At 41.9% G+C, this 26,121-nt stretch overlaps 1 protein-coding gene and 1 pseudogene across 1 annotated transcript in view; one reads left to right on the top strand and one right to left on the bottom strand.

Moving 5' to 3' along the window:
* Positions 1–7,209, top strand: part of hand2 (heart and neural crest derivatives expressed 2) — an 8,013-nt gene extending 804 nt beyond the window's left edge. The window contains exons 1-2 of the mRNA XM_068320854.1: positions 1–209; positions 5,928–7,209. The exon at positions 1–209 is cut by the window's left edge and continues 804 nt beyond it. Coding sequence (XP_068176955.1) covers positions 1–209; positions 5,928–6,041 — 323 coding nt within the window. The 3' untranslated portion in view covers positions 6,042–7,209. The remainder of the gene's footprint in view (positions 210–5,927) is intronic.
* Positions 1–24,595, bottom strand: part of LOC137600607 (piggyBac transposable element-derived protein 4-like) — a 129,383-nt pseudogene extending 104,788 nt beyond the window's left edge.
* Positions 24,596–26,121: the final 1,526 nt, after the last annotated feature.

Below are 26,121 nucleotides of genomic sequence, written 5' to 3'. Positions count from 1 at the left end.
ACTCGGCCTTTGCGGATCTGAGAGAGTGCATCCCCAACGTCCCAGCAGATACAAAGTTGTCTAAGATTAAGACACTTCGCCTGGCAACCAGCTACATCTCATACCTGATGGATATCCTTGACAAGGACGGGCAGCACGGAGACACACAGGCTTTCAAGGCCGATTTTAAAAAGACGGAGGCTCGGGAGGAACGGAGAAAGCGAGAGATGGTAAGAGTTTATGTGCACTCGTTTTTTTGTTTTTGTTTTTTGTTTGTTTTTTCCAAACGCTAAGAATGAAACAGCTAATTGGAGAGTTAAGAGATTTAATGAGATGCCAAAAAAGAAAATAATATTTTATCTTTGGTTGGTTGTGTTATTCTTCATCTACGGTTCAATGTCACCGGTTTTTTTTCCCCCCCACGGGTTAAAATGCCCAGTATAATGCTCTCAATCTATATCTAGTTTTAAAAAAAATCAGTTTACAGCATATTACTTATAAAATATGGGACACTTAAACCTTTGTAAATTTTTAATTCTAACCAGTTTTATATAAGTGTAATTTCAAAGCAATTTTAAGCTATTTAATGTGCTGTTGGAGACTGCATGATTTCCTTTTTACTTACAAGCCTACTGTATAAATATGACTCGTTTGCGTAGCCTGGTATATCGATGTATGCCCATTAAATTTATGTGGAAACATTCACGCCATTTTTTAAAGTTGTGTGTTATTGAATATCTTTGTCTTTACTTTTGAAGAGTAAAAAAGTGGTAGCGTCACAATTTTGTCAAAGCGTATGTTGACTTGCGGCAGATGCAAATTAACTTCGAAAGTGATTCCTGTGTTATATTATGGACATATTCATTACTCGTAATTTTTCCATCACAATTAGTCCCAGCGTTAGATATATTTGATATACCATCTTTGCAAATATTTATGTACAATAAATAACGTTGAATGTTGCCCCACTATGAAAGAGATCTACTATTATGCGGTCTGAGTTGATCTAATTCACGGGTAAGATGTAGACAGGGCCAATGAATATTCCTTTGTGCCAAAGCAATAAGACGATGTGATTCATAGTAGCCTACAACCATTTGGAAAAACATTACGAAAAACAAATCAAAAGAAAGAGGCATTTCCTTTTTTCCGCATGTTTAGTTTATTGTCACATCGTGCAAGCAATTACATATATGTTATGACATTACCGGATATCAGACATTTCACACAACAGCGCATAATTTCGCAATTACAAATGCGGTGTTATCTTATAAGTTATTTGTTTTTAAAGAAGTGTAAAAAGGTGAATATATGCCACACGTTTTTAAACATTTTTTATAATTGTCATCTGTGACCCCCCCCCCCCAAAAAAAAAACATTCTTCACCATACTATTGAACCACGTACTGTATTTAAAAGATTATATACAATAAAAAAAAGTCCATATAAACATTGCTTTCACAGTGGAGCAAGAAAATTGGTTCGCATCTCAGACAACTTGGAGCCAGGAGGGTTCAGTCATACAGACCCACCGCATTTATTGAGCATGGTTTTAGCCAAACACTCCGCTGTATCATCCGTGTACTGTATTTTTGATACCGGCTCCATGTACAAAATCAATTTAGCTAGATTTTGCAAAGTAATCTATTGCCTAACAAACAATAAGTGTACAGAGCAGGTCAGGACAGGCTAGAAAAAACAGCAACGAATAATGATTTCCTTTCTTGACCAACTTGCAGCTTGTAAGCTTGTAGGAAGTGTGAGATAATGGATGCCAGAAAGGATTTCTTAGAAATTGATGTCGGCTCCAGGGACAGAATTGGATTCAGACACATACCACCATTGACTCTTATTACACACACACACACACACACACACACACACACACACACACACACACACACACACACACACACACACACACACACACACACACACACGCACGCACGCACGCACGCACGCACGCACGCACAGTACGTGTGTGTGTGTGTGTTTTAATTTGTACTTGTTTTTCGAAATCCTGAATTTTTGTTCTTGCTAAATACAGTTCTATGTATTTGATTGTATACTATATACTAGCTTTTTCAGTCAAGAAGTATCGTATGCAAATTGTGCACAATCATTTTAGAAGGAGACATGGGACACTGCTTTAATCAAAACGGGGTTGTTTTGTATAAAGCACGTTTTGATTTTAACAATTCTTTGTCATTTGATGCTATCATACGAATTTTTTTTTTAAATTGTAAAAAGCATATGTGGGTGGTTTTCTTAATATTTAACATTTGGTCACTCCAGTACAAAGATCCTTTGAATTGTTGGAATGATATAATTTGGTGATACAGCTGACTTAAATTCTGCACTTATGGGTTTTTTTTTCTTTTGAGAACATGTAACAACCTACACATTTGTATGACAATTACAAATAATTAAAAATGTATTAGAATTACAAATGCGGTTCCAATATATTCTTAAATTGTAATGAATTTTGTTGTTTAAAATATCTTTATTTCAAAAGCATAAATTAGGACCATTAGGAATTCATTATGAATATTATTTTAGGAGCAAGCATGCTGTAGTTTCAAGTAAACGGTGAACCTTTGTTTAGCAACACATACATAAACGCAACAACGGTTTTATTAAGTGTAATTAACGCTTTTTTCCTCTTTTGTCACATATAATAATGGTTATACTTATCAGTTTTCATATTTGTTTGTTTGTTTTTTGTGCATTTAAGCCGCTCTGGCAGCCATGGGATCGACCACGGTGTGAGCCAGAGCAACACACTTTACAATGTGTGATACTCTGGCGCATATATATATATATATATATATCCCCTCTGGTAGAGGACCCGAGCTTGAGGATGACACACAGATACCACCCTGAAAGGGTGAGAGGGACATTTATTATATATATATATATTAAAAAATAGAATAGAATAAAAAAATGAACGAAATATCCTCTGCAGACAATCGAATATTTGACTCATGTAATATCATTTTTCGTTTTCTCTATAGTTGCTCAAATGCCCCCGTTTCAGACCTGCATATAAATTCAAATGTATATTAAAAACCTCCTCTTTAAGGGAAAAGCCGAAAGGAAAGAAGAAGAAGATTAAAAACCTCTTTTTTCCGCTTCGTACACGACGAGCTATTAGCCGCGTATCCAAGTAGATCATAGTTTTAGAAATTATATAAGATGCATGTTATACCGAATACCGATATCATCTTGTGATTCACTAACTTTGAACACAGGGAAAAAATATTATTCAGGACTCGTACAAATCCCCCATAATTTAGCGAGAATGAACAGATATTATACATAATATGATAGCCTTGTGTATTAAAAAACAATCTCTAAACCAAATGCAATTCTTAAAAACGAGAGCTTTGAAGTTTCCTTGCGATTTTCAAGGATTCGACATTGATGTATCATGGTTTTTTTAAATACATAATGTCCAGATTTCATAACACCAAGAGCTTAACAACAGCAATAATAACAACAACTATGCGGAGTTGACGGTGCTCTTGCCTCACAGGAAGAAGTAGGTGATTTCTCCGGTTTCTTCGATTTCTCTTCACTTCCAAACATGTGCAATAATACACAGGCGCGTAATGTGAGTGTGACCGTTTGTTTATTTTGCAAATGTCGATAAACCGGCGTCTTGCCTAGGACATATTCCGTTTTTCCCCCATTTTTTAGTTATTGCATTGGCTTCTATGCAATAACTGTACCTCATGTGTGGCTAAACACGGCTTCAGAATTAGTCCATCTGTTATAGCAATCATAAGAAATTGAAATTCTCCTTCTGAACATTATGATGCTGATGGTAATGATGAATGATGAAGATAATGGTTATAGTTGTTAGCATTATTATTACCCTTGATATTATTACCCAGAGTCTAGGTTTTATAATTTTTTTAACAGATATTAAATAAATGAGAATTGATTTATGAATTTGGGTTTCAATTAAATCAATAAGTACTATTCTAATGCAGAGCCAAAAAGCAGGCACACGGCCACAGTAAGTGTGACACTTGCATGTGCCTCTTTGATATTCTTCTCAAGGTATATGCTGAGGGGTTAAAACATTCGGCCACCCATAAGAGGGTTAATTATTTTATGCTAGACCAGAAGTGCAGGTGGTGACATATGTGCTACCAGTTTATTTTTTCTGTGTGTGTGTGCGTGCATGCGTCCGTGCATGAATGCTTGTTTGTGTTGGTTAATGAAAGTCTTATGCGAATAGTTATTTTACCAATTATATTATAATCATTGCAATATAAGATGTTACTTCATTCAGTTGAATGAAGTAAATTGAGCATGTCCAAAGTATAACCAGTATGCAATACGCATGGAAAGTAATTGGTCCACTTTCAAAATTACAATATATCTGTTATCCAATTTATTTCCTCTCCCTTTATGTTTTAGAAAACCGTAAATGATAATTGTTACAAAACATTTTTTTTTTTTTGCAGATTCGGTAATTGTGTTACTAAACTTCAAGCATGATGTCTGTGTAGGTTCTCTGTTATCCAGGTCATGGTTATCCGAAGCTGTTTAAATCAATCCACTGGACTTTAAGAAAGTTTCTTTCAAGAACGGTGTAGGAATTACAACAGTTTTTACATGTGCCTCCCACTTTTTAAGGGACCAAAAGTAATTGGACAATTGACTGCTCAGCTGTTCCATGACCAGGTGTGTCCCATGGCCAGGTGTGTGTGATTGCCTCAAAAGGTCTTGAGTTAATTCGAAGTTTGCATTTGAAATCGAATTGCTGTCAACTCTCAATATGAGGTCGAAAGAGTTGTCACTATCAGTGAAGCAGGGCATCATTAGGCTGAAAAAGCAAAACAAACCCATCAGATAGATAGCAAAAACAGTAGGTGTGGCCAAATCAACTGTTTGGAACATTCTTAAAAAGAAAGAATGCACCAGTGAGCTCTGCAACACCAAAAGACCCGGAAGACCACGGAAAATAAAACATCTAAAAAAGCCAATACAGTTCTGGAACAACATCCAACATGGACAGATGAGACAAAGATCAACTTGTACCAGAATGATTGTAAGTGAAGAATATCGAGAAGGAAAGTAACTGCTCATGATCCAAAACATACCACCTCATCAGTGAAGCATGGTGGTGGTAGTGTTATGGCGTGGGCATGTATGGCTGCAAATGGAATTGGTTCCTTGTATTTATTGATGATGTGACTGTGACAAAAGCAGCAGGATGAATTCTGAAGTATTTTGGGCAGTGTTATCTGCTCACATTCAGCCAAATGGTTCAGAACTCATTGGACGGCGCTTCACAGATGGACAATGACCCGAAACATACTGCGGAAGCAACCAAAGAGTTTTTTTAAGGCGAAGAAGTGGAATGTTATGGAATGGCCAAGTCAATCACCTGACCTGAATCCAATTTAACATGCATTTTACTTGCTGAAGAGAAAACTGAAGGAAAAATGCCCCAAGAACAAACAGGAACTGAAGACGGTTGCAGTGGAGGCCTGGCAGAGCATCACCAGGAACAATACCCAGCATCTGGTGATGTTTCTGCATTCCAGACTTCAGGCTGTCATTGACTGCAAAGGATTTGCAACCAAATTTTAAAAAGTGACTCTGATTTATGGTTTAGTTTGCCCAATTACTTTTTGGTACCTTAAAAAGTGGGAGGCACATGTAGCAACTGTTGTAATTCCTAGACCGTTCACCTGATTTGGATGTAAATACCCTCAAATTAAAGCTGGAAGTCTGCACTTAAAGCACATATTGTTTGTCATTTCAAATCCATTGTGGTGGTGTACAGGGCCAAAAAGATGAAAATAGTGTTGATGTCCCAATATTTATGGACCTGCTGTATAAAAGCAGATATTATGGTGATTTAAAATAGTTAATAAAATGTTCACTCAATAATAAATGTGCATTATTTAAACAACAAATATGTGTCTGCAGGTGGAGATACCTAAGACAACCTCATCATCCCTATCATCATCAGTAGCTGATAAGAAAAGTAAAGGACGGACAGGATGGCCTCAACATGTCTGGGCCCTGGAACTCAAACATTAGCGCCTTTCTTCCTCTTGCAGTTTGACAACACTAGTCTCTTTGCCTCTGTCAAGAGAGAGATGGGACAATAATGATATGCTATGATGAACTTCAACAGCACCATTGTCTGTCTGGATGTAGGATGTTCAGTTGTTATAGAGAGAAGACTGTTTTGCTTGTAAAGCTCCATTCACATTGCTATAGTAAAATTATACAAAAGCAAATATAGACAAAAATGACAGTTTTCTGTTACTTTGCTTCCAAATTTGTGTTATTGTTACTGAGCATTTTTTTCTAAATCCTCCAAGTGTCATCATAGGACTACATGCTGTTTTGTCCTGTAATTTCATTCTATATTTAACATAAACATTATTTCTTTTTTAAGGCTGACCTAAAGAAAAAAATCAAATTTTCACAATTCTTTTTAAGACATTTCCCTATTATTAAACTAATTTTATGTCAGTGGAAACCAGGACAGGCTTAGTTCAAGCCAATGAATACATAATGTATTTTAAATATCATGTTGCTAGAGCATTTGGTTTAGAATGAATGAACACTTAATAGTAATACATTTTGGTAAGCATTTTACCTTCTGAATAAATTAGATATACTGTTACACTTGTCGAACATCCAGTTAAACAACTCTTTCTGTCCTTGCTGGCTCTAAGTTTGGTGAGTCTGAGATGAAATAGTGCTGTTTGGTGGATGGGAGCATGAGATGGTGGATGGGATCAATAGCAGCTTTAAAAGTAGTCCAGTAAGGCTCTTCAGTTTTTTCTGCCAGATGTTTAAAGTAGCTTTGTACCACTGTTAGATTCTCAGTGGAGTGTAAAACACACGCGCACACACACACACACACACACACACACACACACACACACACACCAAAAAACAAACACAGACACACAGATGTGGTGCTCTCTGTTTTATTTAATGGGATATATTTATGTGCAATGTGGCCTTGAGAGCAATCAAACAGCCATTCTGCTGACTTACAGTGATGTTAATTGAAGATTCTTTCTCACGTTCTCTCTTACTGTCTTTTTTTTTTAACTTTGGATCAATTTTGGATTAATGTAATGATATCAGAGTTATAAGAAGTGCTAATTTTCTGTGTGACATTATGATGTGATCATATGAAATGCTTAAGTGGGATGTTAACAGTGTAATGAACTCAATAAATCACCAACTGGTAGCACGTTGATTTTTTACATGATTTTACTGTGTACATTCATAATGGTGTGAGAAGGTTTCAGATGTAACAGATAAAGTTGTACACACCACCTTCAATTAAGTATCCACACACAACAAGAACATTGTAAAGACTAAGGACACTAGGTCAGTGTGGCAGCAGTAGCTCAATCCACTAAGTCTTGGACTAGGAACCAAGACTCATGTCAGATGGTCTTCCTTGAGCAACGCACCATTCCCCTTACAAACTGCTCATGAGGGTGGACCAAGAAGGAGCTTCCCGCTGTTCTATTTCTCTCTATACATTGCATACCAATGTGTGTGTGTGTGTGTGTGTGTGTGTGTGTGTGTGTGTGTGTGTATGTGTGTGTCAGGACCTGTACACATACGTATGTATATACAGCACATGCGTGTGAAACATATATAGACCATGAGTGGAAAATCTAATTTCAACAAGGGGATTATCAAAGCACATTTCTTCTTACACTTGCTTTGCCAAGGAATCAGATTTAAATAAACCACCTGTCTCTAATCTGGACAGCATTGCTCCCAACTGCCTTTCTAGCAGAGACTCTTCTGTCACATAAGACACCTGACACTTTCCTCCACCCATTCCTGCCTACTTAGATTCATTTCTTCACCTCCTTAGCATACTCCTGTTTGTTCTGGACTGTTGACCCAAAGTATTTTGGGTCCTCCACCTTCATTATTTCTTCTCCCTGTAGCCTCTTTCTTTCTTCTCCACTCCTCTCATGTATGCACATATTGTTTTACTTCAGCTGATCATCTTTTCTCTCATCAACTTTATTCCCACTACTCTGCATATCAGCCATGTTCACACTCCTGCAATCCTCAGGCATCTTCTCACCCACTAGAAATCTGTTGAATGAGGACAGGGGACCACGTAGGCTCTCGATGGAGATAGCAGCTTGAAAAGTTGCTCCGTGAAACCTGTTATTAAATCTAAGTAAATGATAACTCTCTCCTCGGGTAAATTCTAGTGGCTAACGATTAATAAAAGCTCCCACGTCGTCATACTTAAGTAGTACTTCTCAATTTTTTTATATGTTGCGCCCCACACCCCCCAGCAAGGAGAAAACAATTTGCGACTTCTCTTTCTCCGCCGCGACTATAAATAATATCAACTGTCTGTAACATTTTTAAGTACACCTCTGCATAACATTATATCCTTATTCAGAGTTAATTTTACCTCAAGAAAGTTGTGTATCCCTGGGATGTGTTTTAAGAATAATTTGTGCATCCCAGCATGACGTTTATGCATCCCGAAAGTAATAATAGAATATACAGTAGAAGCGTACGCAAGGATTTAGTTTTGTCAAAAGTACAATATAAAAACCATACAAACTGTCATTTTAAATGTTTTTATTCATAATGTAACTGTTTAAGTAAAAAGATAAAAAGAGGAAATGATATTTCAGATTTATCAAAATGTTGAAGCCTGGTAGTCACTTAAAAAAAACAGTTTTCGAAATAAAGATGTAATGTAATTGAGTGCAGTGTCTCCTGTGGACACTGCACCAAGGTGAGAGCACTTTTTCCACACACATTTCAGTAAAATCTGTCAGTAATATCTGTCTCTTTTTTTTCATTAACTTTTATTGTGTTTTATTCAAGAAAACACTCATTGTCACTTGCTGTAACTCCAATTTTTGCATCTTTTTCGGAGGCACGGTGATAATCAACCTTTAATGGTATTGTGCTTAGTCATTTCAAGCACTTTTACAGACAGACAAAACCAACAGGACACTTATGCTTGCTCTGGAAGGTCTAACTAACTCTTTGCTCTCACTGCAGGGCGTAAAATGAGTAGATGTCGTGTTGCCATTTGGTATTTTAATAAAGCAGAATCATGCAGATGAGTCTCATATGTCCTGGTCTCCAGGACATACAGTATGTTGACCTTCCTTCTCTGCATCATGTCAACCAACTCTCTTTCTTTTCCTGTCATAGTTCCAACATTCAACGTCCCTACTCTCATTCCTACACTCTTGGTGTTCCTCTTCTCTTTCTTCGAGCGAACACACTTTTCACATCTCCTTCTTTGACCAACAGTAATCCAATTTCCATCAGCACCCTGTAGGTGAACAGCGCCGATGGCAGTCATTGTTAACCCGGGCCTCGACCGATCCAGTATGGAAGTCATATGTTCAATTTGCATAGTGATTTGGCAAAAGTTTTATGTTAGATGCCCTTCCTGACACAATCCTCTGTATTTATCCGGGCTTGGGACCGGCACAATAAGATAGTGGCTTGTGCCTTCTTGCGGCTATATTACGCACACGTGTGTGTGTGTGTGTGTGCGTGTGTGTGTGTGTATATATATATATAATGTGTGTGTATGTATATATATATATATATATATATATATATATATATATATATATATATATATATATACATACAGTGCACAGCAATAATGAGTACACCCTCTTTGAAAAGTAACATTTCATACAATATGACAAGGAAAACAAAAATATATTTCCAAAATGTTAACCAAAGTTAAACACAGGATCTGTTGAGCTTTTGAACTTAAAACTAAGGTTAATAATGTAACTCAAGTGTCTTTTTTCCGTTTTAGTAAAATTAGTGTGGTGCAGAAATGAGCACACCCCACTGAAGGTCTCTGAGTAAAGCAACCTTTTAGGGTCCCAATGTGGACCTGAACAAACAATTAATTACAGGTGAGTCTAGATACTCATTACACTCTGTTAATTAGGCAGTTGGCTACAAAAGGCTGTTACCTAAAGCAAACCACCCTTTCCCATTTCCTGCTGTCAGCAATGGCACCACATGGTAAGGAAATGTCTCTGGATCTGAGAAAGCGGATTACTGCTTTACACAAGAGAGGTGAGGGCTACAAGAAGATCAGTAAAGCCTTACTTATTAGTAAGAACATGGTCCCAAAAGTGATCCAAAGATGCAAGAGCGATGGAACTGCAACCACAGTACAGAGACGTACAGGCTGGCCAAGAAAATTAACACCCAGGCAGGAGTGTCTTGTGATGAGAAAAGTTGAGGAAAATTGGCATGCAAGTGCACGATAGTTGGTTAAGGGGATACAGGCTGAAATTGGAGTGACCGTATCACGTGCCACAATACACCATACAGTGCAGCGGAATGGCATGCATGGGTGTCGTCGCCGAAGGAAGCCTCTCCTAAAGCCAAGTCACAAAAAAGCCCGCCTAGAGTTTGCCAGGGCCCATGCTGAAAAGGATGAAGGCTACTGGGACTCCATACTCTGGAGTGATGAGACCAAAATCAATCTTTTGGGAACTGATGGGTTCAAAACGGTCTGGCGTCGCAAGGGTGAGGAGTACAAGGAAAAGTGCATGGTGCCCACTGTGAAACATGGAGGGGGTAGTGATTTATGTGGGGTAGATGAGTGCTGCAGGTTTTGGAGAACTGCATTTCATTGATGGCATCATGAATTCTCAAATGTACTGCTCTATACTGAAGGCTAAAATGCTTCCATCACTTTGGGCCGTTGGTCGTCATGCTAGTTTTCAACATGACTCTGACCCAAAACACACATCTAAGGCCACTCCTGACTTTCTGGAGAGGAACAGGGTAAGAGTGATTCAATGGCCAAGTATGTCACCTGATCTGAACACTATAGAGCATCTTTGGGGAATACTGAAGAGGCAGGTTGAGCATCACTCTCCATCCAACATCTAGGCTCTAAAAGAGGTCATCCTTGAAGAATGGAGAACGATTGATGTGGCCAAATGTTGTCAACTTGTGCGCTCCATGCCAAGGAGACTTGGGGCTGTCATTGCAAGTAATGGAGGCCATACAAAGTACTAAATGGGCCTATTTCACGAAGGCAAGGTGGTTCTGGGTTACTTTTACCCTGAACTTGGAAAAACCAGGGATTTCAGTTTCACAAACGCGGTTCAGGGTTAGTTTTCCTAACCCAGAGTAAATTGACCCGCCGTTTAACAGACAGCACAACTTGAAAAAAAGCCATCATCAATGGAGCCCCGATTCATCGATTCACCATGACGACGGACGAGACGCGTACCGCAACGCTTTACGGAAGTCAGAGTACAGATTTTAATTTATGAATAGAAAGACTTTGAGGAAATTTTCAGAAGAAACAGAACAGCGTTGCAGCTGCAAAGAAGAGTGACATGTCGTGGGAGTGAATTGCTGCTCAAGTCGTTGCGTAAGTTCTAAGTCCGTTGCACTCACTGTAAAAATACAGAAGCAAACGGCTTCAAGAATAGTTTATTAATTTATTTTATTTAGGTGCGATCCAGTGGGGGGAGAAGGGCACGTCAGCAGCTGTGAATGAATATAAAAACATCGTTCACACAGGTCAGACTTCATCATCTCATTATGGATCCTCCTCATTCTCATTATGTTTGATATTGTACAGTAAATATTAAGTCAACGTTTGACTGTTCAGTTGTTTTATCCCCAACATAAGCTCTTTTCATGCACATAAATGCGCTCTCATCTATATCAGGTTCTGTTAAATAATGAAATACATTAAAATGTTTTATTGCTGTGTAAATAAAACAGTCAATCGGCATATGCACGTTACAAAAACAGTTGAGAAGGATGTTCACACCTTTGCGTACACCGATATTATCTAAGAACTGAAATCAAGAGCTGACATGTAGCTCGTTTGATACAGTAATAGCCAAAACTGCTTTAGTTCATACAACAGTGGCTGTGGCATTGTACTGATTATAACCGCTTTAAGGTATTCCAGGTTTTATTTTCTGTCTGTTTTAGTCACATGATACACACAGGAGTTAATATTGATTTAAAAAAAAGAAAGAAATTAACAAGTAATTGAAGAAAACAAAGGTGGGATAATATTTTATGTTACTGATTGTTCAGAGTGTGACATTTATCCTCTACTTAAGTATTAACAGATTCTCATCCCTTTTTAAAGAGAACTGATAAAGAGAACTGTCCGACAGGATATGACAGGACATCTGAACGCGATACAAAAAAAATTAAAATCTCTGTGAATTAGAAACTCCATCAATGGGCTCCTCGTCGAGCCCATTGATGCGACGCGAGCGGCGGTGAAAGGGGGCGGAGTCAGAGGAAACCCTGGGTTTGTGGAATGAAACCTGCTCCCGACCAGGTTAAGTTCAGAAAGTCTGTTACTGCGGTAACAAACCCAGAGGTTCACTTTACCTCGCATCATGAAACAGGTCAGGGTTACTGCTCTAACCCTGGGTTAACTTACCTCCCTTTGTGAAAATGAAAGCCCTGGTTTTCCCTGATTTCAGGGTTAACTCACCCTGGTTGTCCACTAAACCTGCTTTTTGAAAGGCCCCACGTCACGAAGCAGGGGTAACGACCCCCGAGTACAACCTGTGGTTCTGGGTTGCTTTACCCTGAACTTGGAAACCCAGGGTTTTCGGTTTCACAAGTGCTTCTCGGGGTTAGTTTTTGTAACCCAGGGTAAGTTGACCCACAGTTTAACAGGCGCGATGTCACTTTAAAAAGCCATCATCAATGGAGCCCAGATTCGTCGAGTCACCATGACGACGGACGAGACGCGCTCCGCGTTACTTTACGCAGTTGAAGTGCAGATTGTAATCTACGTGTATGAAGACTTAGAGGACATTTTATGAAAAGAGGAACAGCATTGCAGCTTTAAAGAAGAGAGAGATGACTTGAAACTGCTGCTCAAGTCGATGCGTACGTCTAAACGTAGTCCGTGGGACTCACGGTACAATTACGGAGGTAAACGGCTTGAATAATAGTTTATTCTTTTCTTAGATGCAATCCAGCGGAGGAGAAGCGCACATGTCAACAGCTGAGAACGAAGTTTAAAAACATCGTTCACACAGGTCAGACTTCTGCATCATCTCGTTAGGGATCCTCCTCTTCCTCATTATAACATAATGACATTGCGCAGTAAATAATAAGTGGACTTTAGGGTTTTCAGTTGTTTTATCACCAACAGAATGCTCCTGTCACACACATAAATGTGCTCTCATCTATAGGCATTCCATGTTTAATTCTCTGTGTCTTTTAGTCAAATAATACATAATTGATAAAAAGAAAAAGAAATTAACAGGAAATTGAAGAAAAGAAATGTGGTCAAATATTTTCTGTTACCGATTTTTCCTATTGCTTAACATTCTGGTGCAATTCAGAGTGACATTTAGCCTCCACTGAAGGATCAACACTTTCTCATCTTTTTTTAACAGAGCAAGCTGGACAGTCCGTCACATCCAATGTACAGATAGACGCTCAGTGAACACCAGCGGTTCTTTCTGTGGCATTCATATGCAACTGTATGTTTTGATGTCCTCCTCATGTATTTCCATCTATTTGTTACAGAAGTTTATCCAATTTGCTTTCTATGAAATACAGACAACAGATAAAAAATGGTTTATTTGGACCTCCAGATTAGGAGGGCAGATTTGAACATACAAATACAAAGTTAGAGGTGGGTGTTGTTCACAAGTGAATCATGTTGAATATTAGAATGTTCACCACTAAAATGATCTAAGAAATAACTTTGTATTTATAAGTAATAAAGATGACCAAATGAAATGTATATTGTATGTTTTTATTGCCCGCTGTGGTGATGGTGAATTATACACACTCTGAAATGATTCTGGCAGATGGAGTCACTGCTCTGTCACCCTGTATAGCTGGCAGGTGGACGGGGTCATCATCGGGGTGTTCAGTTTGTGAGATAGATAGATAGATAGATAGATAGATAGATAGATAGATAGATAGATAGATAGATAGATAGATAGATAGATAGATAGATAGATACTTTATTAATCCCGGAGGAAATTGCATATATCCACTGCACAGGCATTACATAACAAATAATACTGGATAAACACCAGGAGAAAAGGAAACACTGACATCACAGTACATACCACAAGACATACATTACACTAACACACAGACACATGCAGCACTAACAGGACTTATATACTAAACTATAACTAAAATATAAACAGTATAAAATTGAATTAAAAATATAAAAGTATAAAAAATAAATAAATTATATATTATATATATATATATATATATATATATATAACAGTATAAAATTAAATTAAGATTAAATTAAATTAAATCCATTTTCAACCCCGTGCTGACCTCGCCACCTCCCCCCCGCTCCTCCTGACAGAGTCATTGTACCCCCTGATGGCACGGGGCACGAAGGAGGACCTCAGCCTCTCTGTGGAGGCGCTGTGTGACAGCAGTCTGCCGCTGAAGGTGCTTCTCTGCTGGGAGAAGGTGGTGTGTAGGGGGTGCCTGGTGTTGTTCATGATAGCCTTAATTTTAGACATGGTCCTGCTCTCCAGAAGCATATCCACAGAGTCCAGGCTCAGCCCGACCACTGAGCCCGCTCTGCGGATGAGTCTGTTCAGACGGTCCATATCTCTTTTCCTGGCCCCCCCACCCCAACACACAATGGCGTATGACAGCACACTGGAGACTACGGACTGATAGAACATGAAAAGGAGCTTAGGACAGATGTTGAAGGAGGCCAGCCTCCTTAGGAAGTACATCCTTCTCTGCCCCTTCTTGTACACACGGTTCGAGTTGAGTGACCAGTCCAGTCTGCTGTCTAGCTGCAGTCCCAGGTACTTATAGTTTTCTACCACCTCCACCTCACTGCCTTTGATGATCACCGGCTGTGGAGAGGGAGGTGCCCGCCGGAAATCCAGAACCATCTCCTTTGTCTTGGAGACGTTGAGCTGGAGCTGGTTCTGTTGGCACCACTCCACGAAGTCAGCCACCAATGCCCTGTACCCCCCATCATCACCCTCCCGGATACATGCCACTATCGCGGTGTCATCGGAGTACTTCTGTATGTGGCATGTATCCGAGTTGTGCTTGAAGTCTGATGTGTAGAGGGTGAAGAGAATGGGGGATAGAACAGTCCCCTGTGGCGCCCCCGTGCTGCTGGTCACCATAGAAGACAAACAGTCCCCCATACGGACGTACTGGGGTCTGTCCGTTAGGTAGTCCGTAATCCAGCTCACGAGGTAGGGGTCCACAGCCATGGAGGTCAGTTTATCCTGCAGGAGCTGGGGCTGGATGGTGTTGAAGGCACTCGAAAAGTCGAAGAAGAGCACTCTGACGGCACAGCCCCCGGCGTCCAGGTAGGAGAGTATGCGGTGAAGGAGGTACAAGACAGCATCGTCAACCCCAACCTTGGCCTGATAGGCAAACTGGAGAGGGTCCATAGCACCCTGCACCTGTGGACGCATGAGCTCCAGGACCAGTCGCTCTAGGGTCTTCATTACGTGGGAGGTAAGAGCGACCGGTCGGTGGTCGTTGAGCTCAGTAGGGCGTCCTTTCTTGGGTACAGGGACAATGCAGGAGCTTTTCCATAGTGACGGGACCCTCCCCAGCCGCAGACTGAGGTTGAACAATTGTTGCAGGGGGTCCCCTAGTTCCGAAGCACAGGCTCGGAGGAGTCTTGGGGAGACCTTATCTGGTCCAGCCGCCTTGTAGGGACGGAGCCTCCTCAGCGTTGTCGTCACCAGGTCTGCAGTGATGATGGTCTCGGTCGTGGTGGGAGCAGGAGGTTGTGGCGAGGTTGGAAGTCCAGTGGTTGAGGTGGGGCCGTTGAGCTTCGCAGTTCTTGGAATGGGCTCGGGAGAAGTGGCAGGGGTGGAAGGAGAGGAAGCACAGGAGGAGGGAGCATCAGTGGAGCGGTCTGTAGGGCCTGGAGAGGCCTGTAGGCCAGGAGAGGTCTGTAGGCCAGGAGAGGCCTGGGACGAGGAGCCGGGAGTGGTGGGGGAGCTGAACCGATTGAAAAAGCTGTTAAGTTCATTCGCTCGTTCAATATTCCCCTCCACAGTGCTGCGCCCTTTCCCGTGTCCGGTGATGGTTCTCATCCCATTCCAAACCTCCCGCACTTGGTTGCGCCCCAGCTGCTTCTCCAGCTTCCACCTGTACGCCTCCTTGGCCTCCCTCAGGCAGAGTCTCACTTCCTGCTGGGCCTTCCTCATCTCCTCCTCGTTCTTGCTCCTGAACGCCCGTGGGCTGTAGGTACACTAGGTTATTGTCTGATTTACCTAGTGGAGGGAGGGGGGTGGCGGTGTATGCCTCCTTAGCATTAGTGTAGAACAGATCGATGGTTCTGTTCTTCCGTGTGGGACAGTCTACACACTGGACCATTGTGGGGAGAGATGAGTCCAAGGTGACGTGGTTAAAGTCACCGGTGATAATGACGAGCGCCTCCGGGTGCCGGGTCCGAAGAGCAGAGGTGGTCCCACAGATGGTCTCTCGTGCCGTCTCAGGGTCCGCCCGTGGAGGGATGTAGACGGCGAGGACAATGACGTGTGAGAATTCACGCGCCAGGTAGTAGGGTCTGATGCTAACAGCTGTTAGCTCCAGATCGCGGTTACACAGTGTTGATTTCACCGTCACATGTCCCGGATGGCACTATCTATCGTTGGTGTAGATGATTAATCCACCTCCTTTCTTCTTACCGGCGGTGTTCGTGTCCCGGTCCGCTCGTACGGAGAAGCCGGGTAGTCGGACGTTAACGTCTGGCACGTCGCCAGTTAGCCACGTCTCTGAGAACACCAACAAGCTGGTCTCCCGGTAGCGATGTTCAGTCCTGCACAGCGCCGTCAGTTCGTCCAACTTGTTGGGTAGAGAGTTCACGTTCCCCATGATGACGGAGGGGACGGAGGGCTTGACTCTCCTCCGGTTAGCGGCTCTAGCCGTTAGTCTAGTCCTTTCAACGCGACCCCTTCGGCATCCGCGATATCTCCGTCGGAGCTAAGCGGGGATGAGATCGCGTGTTGCTGGGTCTCCTTTGACCCTCATGGACATCAACTCCTCCCTGGAGTACACTAGCATATTACTATACATTATATAATTTTACGTTAGAAAAATACACGCAGAAACATAGAAAAAAAACGCAAAATTAAAAAAACGCAAAATTAGGTAGGGTGCTGTTCTCCTCTGATAGCGGCAATACTACTATGAAGAACAGGACTGCATCACAGGTCCTCTCAGGAATCATCCTGAGGTGTCATAGACACTGGAAACGGCCTTTCAGCAGGCCTATGGTCATCTCCACCCGGGCTCTCGTCCTGCGGTGAACCCATGTGAAGTTCTATTGGGGACCTGGGTTAGTAAGGGGTCAGCAGCCTCGGTTGGGCATGGGTAACCCCTGTCCCCCAGAAAACAACCATCAGACTCCTGTGATGGAAAGTAGATTCATCAGAGTGGATTAAACAATGGAGACAAGTGAATTATTGTGCTAATCTTTAGTTACTGCATTAGTCTGTTGCTCAGGTGAGACTCATCATACACCTGTGTGTCAGGAACCGATAAGGACCGCTCCGTCTCCACATCAGTATGCTATGCTTGCTCTTGAGGGTTCTGTTGGGTGTCTGTCTGTTAAAGCTCTTTGAAATGTCTGCTGAAGTGATTAGGCGCTATATAAATAAAGGTGGAAAATGTAGTTTGCAGCATCACATATGATCTGGAAAGATGTTAGTTTATCTATAATGCAGTCTTTAACGTGTAGAAACAGTAGTCAATGTACTTGTACCTGCATATATTTGTTGTGACTGGACATCCTCTTCACATCATCACCTTCATTATGTGAGGGAGCCTTGATGGGAATGTGTGTACCATCTATGGCAGCAAATTACATTGGGACATCCGAAAGAAATTTATGTCTGGGACTGCAGCACAATATCATTAAGAGAACATACTTTCAAATTAATCAGATTTCTACATCATTCACCTGCAGTCCTGTGGAACTCCTTCTTGATGATCCTGACGGGTTTCTCTCCAGGGAAATAGAAGGACTGGGGTAAAAGTTTAAAGGCGAGGTGCACTGAGCATCTCCCAAATTATATAGGAAAATTACCGTTTGCAAATAAAAAATGCAGCGCTGCTGCAGATGTGAAGATGGATGTGTGTGTGTGTGTGTGTGTGTGTGTGTGTGTGTGTGTGTGTGTGTGTGTGTGTGTGTGTGTGTGTGTGTGTGTGTGTGTGTGTGTGTGTGTGTGTCGATCAGTATGATCAGTATGATCGGTACCGATCATAAAGAGAACTGTCTGGATATGACGGGGCATCTGAATGCGATACAGACATATTTAATTCTCTGTGAATGAATGCGGAAAGTCCATCAAGGGGCTCCATGTCAAACAGACATGACATGTTCGCCTCTAAAATACCTCTAAAATATGGAGTTTTTTATTAAACCTTACTTCGGTCAGACTCTCCGTCCGACAGAACCAGGAAATGAAGCCGCGCGAGCGGCGGTGAAAGGGGGCGGAGTCAGAGGAAAACCTGGGTTTGTGGAATAAAACCTGCCCCCGACCAGGTTATGTTCAGTCTGTTACTGCGGTAACAAACCCAGAGGTTCACTTTACCTCGCTACATGAAACAGGCCAGGGTTCCTTCTCTAACTGTGGGTTAAGTTACCCCCCTTTGTGAAACCGAGAACCCTGATTTCAGGGTTAACTTACTCTGGGTTTCCATAGCACCTGCTTTGTGACACGGCCCCTCCTCCAGACCAGGCTAGCTTCAGAGTCTGTTACTGTGGTAACAAACCAAGAGGTTTACGTTCTGACACAGGCTAGGTTTACTCCTCTGTCTCTGGGTTAAGTTACCTCCCTTTGTGACACCGCAAGCCCTGGTTTTCCCTGATTTCAGGGTTAACTTACCCAGGTTTTCCACTAAACCGGCTTCGTGAAACAGACCCAATGTATTGGATGTAGTCGTGTTTGTTGTGAGGTGTACTCATTTTTGCTCCACCCCACTTTCACGGAAACAGAAAAAGAGTAATTTCAGTTGTCTGTTCACCTTTCTGTTGGAGTTGTTATGTAAGAACATAGTTCAATAAACATCATCAAGGAAGTGTTTGGGATATATTGTTTGTGTCATTTTAATACTGTAAAAAATGTCTTCTTTCAGGGGGGGTGTACTCAATATTGCTGTGCACTGTATCTTCTTCTTTTCCTTTCAGCTTTTCCCTACAGGAGTCGCCAGAGCGAATCAATTTCGTCCATCTACCCCTGTCCTTTGAATCCTCTTCTCTCACACCAACTACCTTCATGTCTTCCCTCATTACATCCATAAACCTCCTCTTTGGTCTTCCTCTAGGCCTCCTGCCTGGCAGTTCAAAACTCAGCATCCTTCTACCAACATATTCACTATCTCTCCTCTGGACATGTCCAAACCATCTCAGTCTGGCCTCTCTGACTTTATCTCCAAAACATCTAACATGTGCTGTCCCTCTGATGTACTCATTCCTGATCCTATCCTTCCTGGTCACTCCCAGAGAGAACCTCAGCATCTTCATCTCTGCTACCTCCAGCTCTGTCTCCTGTCTTTTCTTCAGTGACACTGTCTCGAGACCAAACAACATCGCTGGTCTCTCCACAGTTTTGTACACCTTTCCTTTCATTTTAGCTGAAACTCTTCTATCACACATCACACCTGACACTTTCCTCCACCCGTTCCATCCTGCCTGCACATGCTTCTTCACCTCTTTTCCACACTCTCCATTGCTCTGGACTGTTGAGCCTAAGTACTTAAAATCATCCACCTTCTTGATATCTTCTCCCTGTAACCTCACTCTTCCACTTGGGTCCTTCTCATTCACACACATGTACTCTGTCTTACTGAGGCTAACCTTCATTCCTCTCCTTTCCAGGACAAACCTCCATCTCTCTAGCTTCTCCTCCACCTGTTCCCTGCTCTCACTACAGACCACAATGTCATCTGCAAACATCATAGTCCATGGAGATTCCTGTCTAACCTCGTCTGTCAGCCTGTCCATCACCATAGCGAACAAGAAGGGGCTCAGAGCTGATCCCTGATGCAGTCCCACCTCCACCTTGAACTCCTCTGTCATTACTACAGCACACCTCACCACTGTCTTACAGTCCTCATACATGTCCTGCACTGCTCTAACATACTTCTCTGCCACTCCAGACTTCCTCATACAATACCACAGTTCCTCTCTGGGCACCCTGTCATAAGCTTTCTCCAGATCTACAAAAACACAATGCAGCTCCCTCTGGCCTTCTCTGTACTTCTCTATCAACATCCTCAAAGCAAATACTGCATCTGTAGTACTCTTTTTTGGCATGAAACCATACTGCTGCTCACAAATGTTCACTTCTGCCCTTAGTCTAGCTTCCACTACTCTTTCCCATAACTTCATTGTATGGCTCATCAGCTTTATTCCTCTGCAGTTGCCACAACTCTGCACATCTCCCTTGTTCTTAAAAATGGGCACCAGCACACTTCTCCATTCCTCAGGCATCTTCTCACTATCTAAGATCCTGTTGAACAACCCAGTCAGAAACTCTACTGCCACCTCTCCTAGACACGTCCATACCTCTACAGGTATATCATCAGGACCGACTGCCTTACCACTCTTCATCCTCTTCAGTGCCCTCCTCACTTCATCCTGACTAATCTTTGCTACATCCTGGTCCACAACAGTCACCTCTTCTAGTCTTTTTTCTCTCTCATTTTCCACGTTCATCAACTCTTCAAAGTACCCTTTCTATCTTCCCATCACACTACTGGCACCTGTCAATAGACTTCCATCCCTATCCTTAATCACCCTAACCTGCTGCACGTCCTTCCCATCTCTATCTCTCTGTCCTACCAACCTGTATAGATCAGTCTCTCCCTCCTCACTGTCCAACCTAGCATACAAGTCATCATAAGCTTCTTGTTTGGCCTTTGCTACCTCTACCTTCACATTACGCTGCATCTCCCTGTACTCCTGTCTACTCTCTTCAGTCCTCTCAGTGTCCCACTTCCTCTTGGCTAACCTCTTTCTCTGTATACACTCCTGTACCTCCTCATTCCACCACCAAGTCTCCTTATCTACTTTCCTTCCAGATGACACACCAAGTACTCTCCTACCTGTCTCCCTGATCACATTAGCTGTAGTTGTCCAGTCATCTGGGAGCACCTCCTGACCACCCAGAGCCTGTCTTAACTCCTTCCTAAAAGTCATGCAACACTCTTCCTTTGCAGCTTCCACCATTTCGTCTTCTGCTCTGCCTTTGCCCTCTTCATCTTCCTCACCACCAGAGTCATCCTACACACCACCATCCTATGCTGTTTGGCTACACTCTCACCTACCACTACTTTGCAGTCACTGATCTCTTTCAGGTTACACCGTCTACACAACATGTAGTCTACCTGTGTGCTCCAACCTCCACTCTTATAGGTCACTCTATGTTCCTGCCTCTTCTGGAAGGAAGTATTCACTACAGCCATTTCCATCCTTTTTGCAAAGTCAACTATCATCTGTCCTCCTGCGTTCCTGTCCTGGATACCAAACCTGCCCATCACATCCTCATCACCTCTGTTTCCTGCACCAACATGTCCATTGAAGTCTGCTCCAATGACAACTCTCTCACTTCTAGGTATGCTCTGCATCACTTCATCAAAGTCCGACCAGAATTTCTCCTTCTCCTCCAGCTCACATCCTACCTGTGGAGCATACCCACTAACAACATTGAACATCACACCTTCTATTTCTAGCTTCAGACTCATCACTCTATCTGACACTCTTTTTACCTCCAGGACATTCCTAACAAACTCCTCCTTCAAGATAACTCCTACTCCATTTCTCTTCCCATCTATACCATGATAGAACAACTTGAACCCTGCTCCTAAACTTCTAGTCTTGCTACCCTTCCACCTGGTCTCCTATACACACAGTATGTCTACCTTCCTTCTCTGCATCATATCAACCAACTCTCTACCCCTTCCTGTCATAGTTCCAACATTCAACGTCCCTACTCTTAGTCCTATACTCTTGGTGTTCCTCTTCTCTTTCTTCGAGCGAACACACTTTCCTCCTCTCCTTCTTCGACCAACAGTAATCCAATTTCCACCGGCGCCCTGTAGGTCAACAGCGCCGATGGCGGTCGTTGTTAACCCGGGCCTCGACCGATCCGGTATGGAAGTCATAGGTTTGATTCGCATCTTTGATTTGGCAAAAGTTTTACGCCGGATGCCCTTCCTGACGCAACCCTCTGTATTTATCCGGGCTTGGGACCGGCACAATAAGACAGTGGCTTGTGTCCTCTTGCGGTTCTGTGCACTGTATATTATATATATATATATATATATATATATATATATATATATATATATATATATATATATATATATATACTGTATATGAAAATTCAGTGCAGACCAATTAAACACGTGTAGACACACACGCAGGAGGAAAAGGAAAAGGTCCTAAATGACGTTCCATGTATCGCAGCACAAACCTTTCTGTCATACATGACTTCACACTGAGACCAGCTGTAGCTGACATTGAAACCTCAATCGACTTTGTTGGCCTGACTAATGAGGGAAGACACAAATGTTACTTAAATAGCATTAATAAGCCTTGAGCGGTCATTGTCTCCTTTTTTACTCTGTTCTTCTGCGGAGTGAGTGTAACACAAATCAATTTCCCCTTGGGGAGATTAAGAAAGGATTCCAATTCTGGAAAGTTTATAGAAGCTTTTCTCATTTCCCTTTTGTTCCTGTAGATTGCATTGTCATTAATAGATCATTAATGGCTTTATTTTATATGATTAACTCATTTAAACTTTGCTTCAGAGGGCAAATTACGGAACGGTTCTTTATTGCTCTTGAAAGAACTAATTCTGAAGTTCTTGTTGCAGTTCAGTAAACATGCCACAAGAGGATGCTGTTAGCTGTTCTCAGGCTTCCTATTATACTTGATTCAAGTAATCAACCATCAAAGATGTATTTTATGCACACAGATGCAAACAGACACAAGTTGACCTTTTAATGTTGCAGAGGAGACACGAGCAGATCCAGTGCAGTGTGCTCACTTCTCTAGATTGCTGGCATGTCCTGCAGTGTTTTATTGAATAAAGTACAGAACAGCCTCAACATTGAGATTCAGATCAAAGTTTTCATCACAAAAGTATTTAATGAACTCGGAATATGAATATTTTTAAATGTATGAATTAATATTTACAGAACAGCCTCAGAATTGAGATTCAATGCTTTTGATCACAATAGTAAAGAAGAAAAAAAAACTCATCTGAAAAGAGTACCAGGCTCAACCCTAGAAATAAACAATAAAAACAAATTTGACTCAGTGACCAGTTTGCTGTGATGTCAGACTTCATCTGGTCTTTTCCTCTATCCTGTTGGCGCCGTCTACAGCGTTTCCTCCTTCTTTTCTCCAAATCTCTGTGAACTTCTGAGCAGGAAACAAACCCACAATGTTCATGGAGACGTTCATTTAGATCTAAACACACTGAAGACAATTCAGGTTAGGTTGAAAGTTAGAGCAGCAATATACCGTAGACCATAGACCACCTGTCAAAAAACTCTGTTAGTTCACATTCATTCATTGTTGACGGGTTGTCCTCCTGTAGGAACTAAATGGTGTAGGAACCAATGTTGGCCAGGTCAGGTTTCTGCTGGAAGCATTAACTGACGCTGAACTCTTAACTCTGAATATTTTGCTGTTTGATGTTAACTATTTGTGGATTAACTGAGAAACTTAATGAAATCAAACAGAGTCATCAAACACGAAGGGGTGTGTCTGACTTTTGATGACCAGGAAGTGACATCAGGCAAAGAAATTGTCACAAGTCACATTGTAACCCCTCAGTCCCTCTGTCACATGAAGCACAACTCGCATCCCCTGGTTCTTCTCTGGGTATCCACTGGTTGGCTTTCCGGTATATACTTGCATTTTCCAAGCATGACTTGATTTGGCATCGTAAGCCACCCATGACTTGATCCCATATTTTGCTGGCTTGCTGGGCATATACTGCTGGAAAAGACAGAGACTTTTGGACAGAAGACAATAGCATCAGTGATTAGTATCAATGTCACAGAAAACATTCAAAGAAATCAATAGTGAAAATCACTTTTATTACAAATTAGAAAATAGTTTACCTCTAAATGGAACAAGTTGCTCATCCACTGTTATGTCAGGCCCTGGATTGTAGAGGTAGGGCAGCCGCTCTACCCACTTGTCCCAGACCTCTCTTACGGCTGCAAGTTTGTCTGTCACACGTCTTGCTGGTCTTGACTCGCGGTCATCAAATTGTAGCAGTCTTGAGTAGGTGTGAAAGAGTTTGAGTGGCATTGTGGCTCGGAATTGACCTTCCACTCTCTGCATCCCATAGACTAGCTGCAGCCTCACCTCGGGACCTGCATGCACCTGCTAAGATTAGTAGCCCTAAGTAGGCCTGCAGGTCAGTCTCGTCCATCTTTTTCCAGCTGTCTCCATATTTGCGAAAACCCTCCAGATTTGTCATCTCTGGGATTTTTTTTTTTATTGCTGGTGTGATAAACAGGTAGAATGTAGAGACAATGTCATGGGCATGAGAAACGGCATACCTCGTGGGTCCTGGGGTCATCTTTATGATGTTTTGTTCTGCATGCCTGCCATGTTGGTTATATGCTGCAGAGGACCTTTCATTCTATGAAAGGAAAGTCTCTTTTTCAGCTTCAGGGTTTTCTTCTTCTTCTGAAGATGATTCATCATGCTCTGGGGTATATTCCTCCCCATCTTCTTCTGAAACATCCTCCCATTCATCTTCTGAATCAGAGTTGTCTTGCTGGACATGAGAAAAATCAACTCTAGAGCCTCTTCAACGTCATAACGCATACTAATGGCGTCAGCACAGAGAGAATTCGGGGTCCTCTCATCTGCAGCACCTTTATAGCCCCTTGAAATCCACAAAAAAGAGCTCTGCCGTCTACGACAACGCCGCCTATCTTGTCTTGTTTATGTCTGCTACTGTCTTGTTGACGTTTACTACTAATCTGATCTGAGACTGATCTGATCTGAGACTGATCAAAGGCACAGCAATCCGCAAGAAGACCACCTGATTTTTCTTGTTTACTTCTGCTACTGATTGATCTGAGACACAACTAAAACATTGTAACATTCTGTGGTGTGTAAATAGCTCTGTGACCTTGATTTCAACTCTATTTGCCTCCCGGGTCATTTTGACCCAGGGACCACCTTTGTACTTTTTTGTACAGCTTACATGGAAATGTGAATAAAAACAACATTTCATTTTTTCTACTGCTGGGGCCAGTCTAAGAAAAGTCCTTAAATTTAAAGTCTTAAAAAATATCACTTAGGGGATTTTTTTGTTTGTTTTTAACACAGTGGTTTTTAACAAAATGGCACATTTCAGAGTGGATTTTATTGTGGGCAGTATAAGGTACACCTGTGCACTAATCATGATGTCAGATCAGCATCTTGATGTGGCACACCTGTGAGGTGGGATGGATTATCTCCGCAAAGCAGAAGTGCTCAGTATCACACATTTAGACAGATTTGTGAACAATGTTTGAGAGAAATGGTAATATTGTGTATCTGGAATGAATTATAGATCTTTAAGTTCATCTCATGAAAAATGGGAGCAAAAAAAAGTGTAGCATTTATATTTTTGTTGAGTGTACATCTGATAGCAGTGAGCATGTGACACTGCAGGACACAGGTGTAGAGATCTCCCAGGTGTTGCAAACAATTTTCATTTTTTACTCTTTTCATCCATGCTGTTGCAAACCCATACTGTTATTTTCGACTTGCATAGCTTTTGTGTTGCTATTTGAATGGAGAAGCAACTTCGGCAAGGACTTATCACCACAACTTTGCCTGCTATGATTAAGAACACAGACCATGCTAGCAATTCTACTGGTGCTAAGTACACCTCGCCCTCTTTTAGGATTTCCAAAAATTACCTGCCCACAGGTAATTTAGAGAAGGTGACAGTGATGAGCAGCAGATGTGTGTGAACAAGGACATGCAAACAATTTGTTGATTGTGTTATCCCACGTAGCACCCGACGCCGGGGCAGATCCGCCCTTAACATGGGCAGTTCCGCATTGGCGGCTCACTCATTCGGGGAAGCGCACAGGAAACGGCCCG

The sequence above is a fragment of the Antennarius striatus genome, chromosome 8 (assembly GCF_040054535.1).
Source record: "Antennarius striatus isolate MH-2024 chromosome 8, ASM4005453v1, whole genome shotgun sequence".
Classification (NCBI taxonomy): Eukaryota; Metazoa; Chordata; class Actinopteri; order Lophiiformes; family Antennariidae; genus Antennarius; species Antennarius striatus.
Note: the sequence above shows the minus strand (reverse complement) of the source record. Positions and strands in the feature narration are given on the sequence as shown.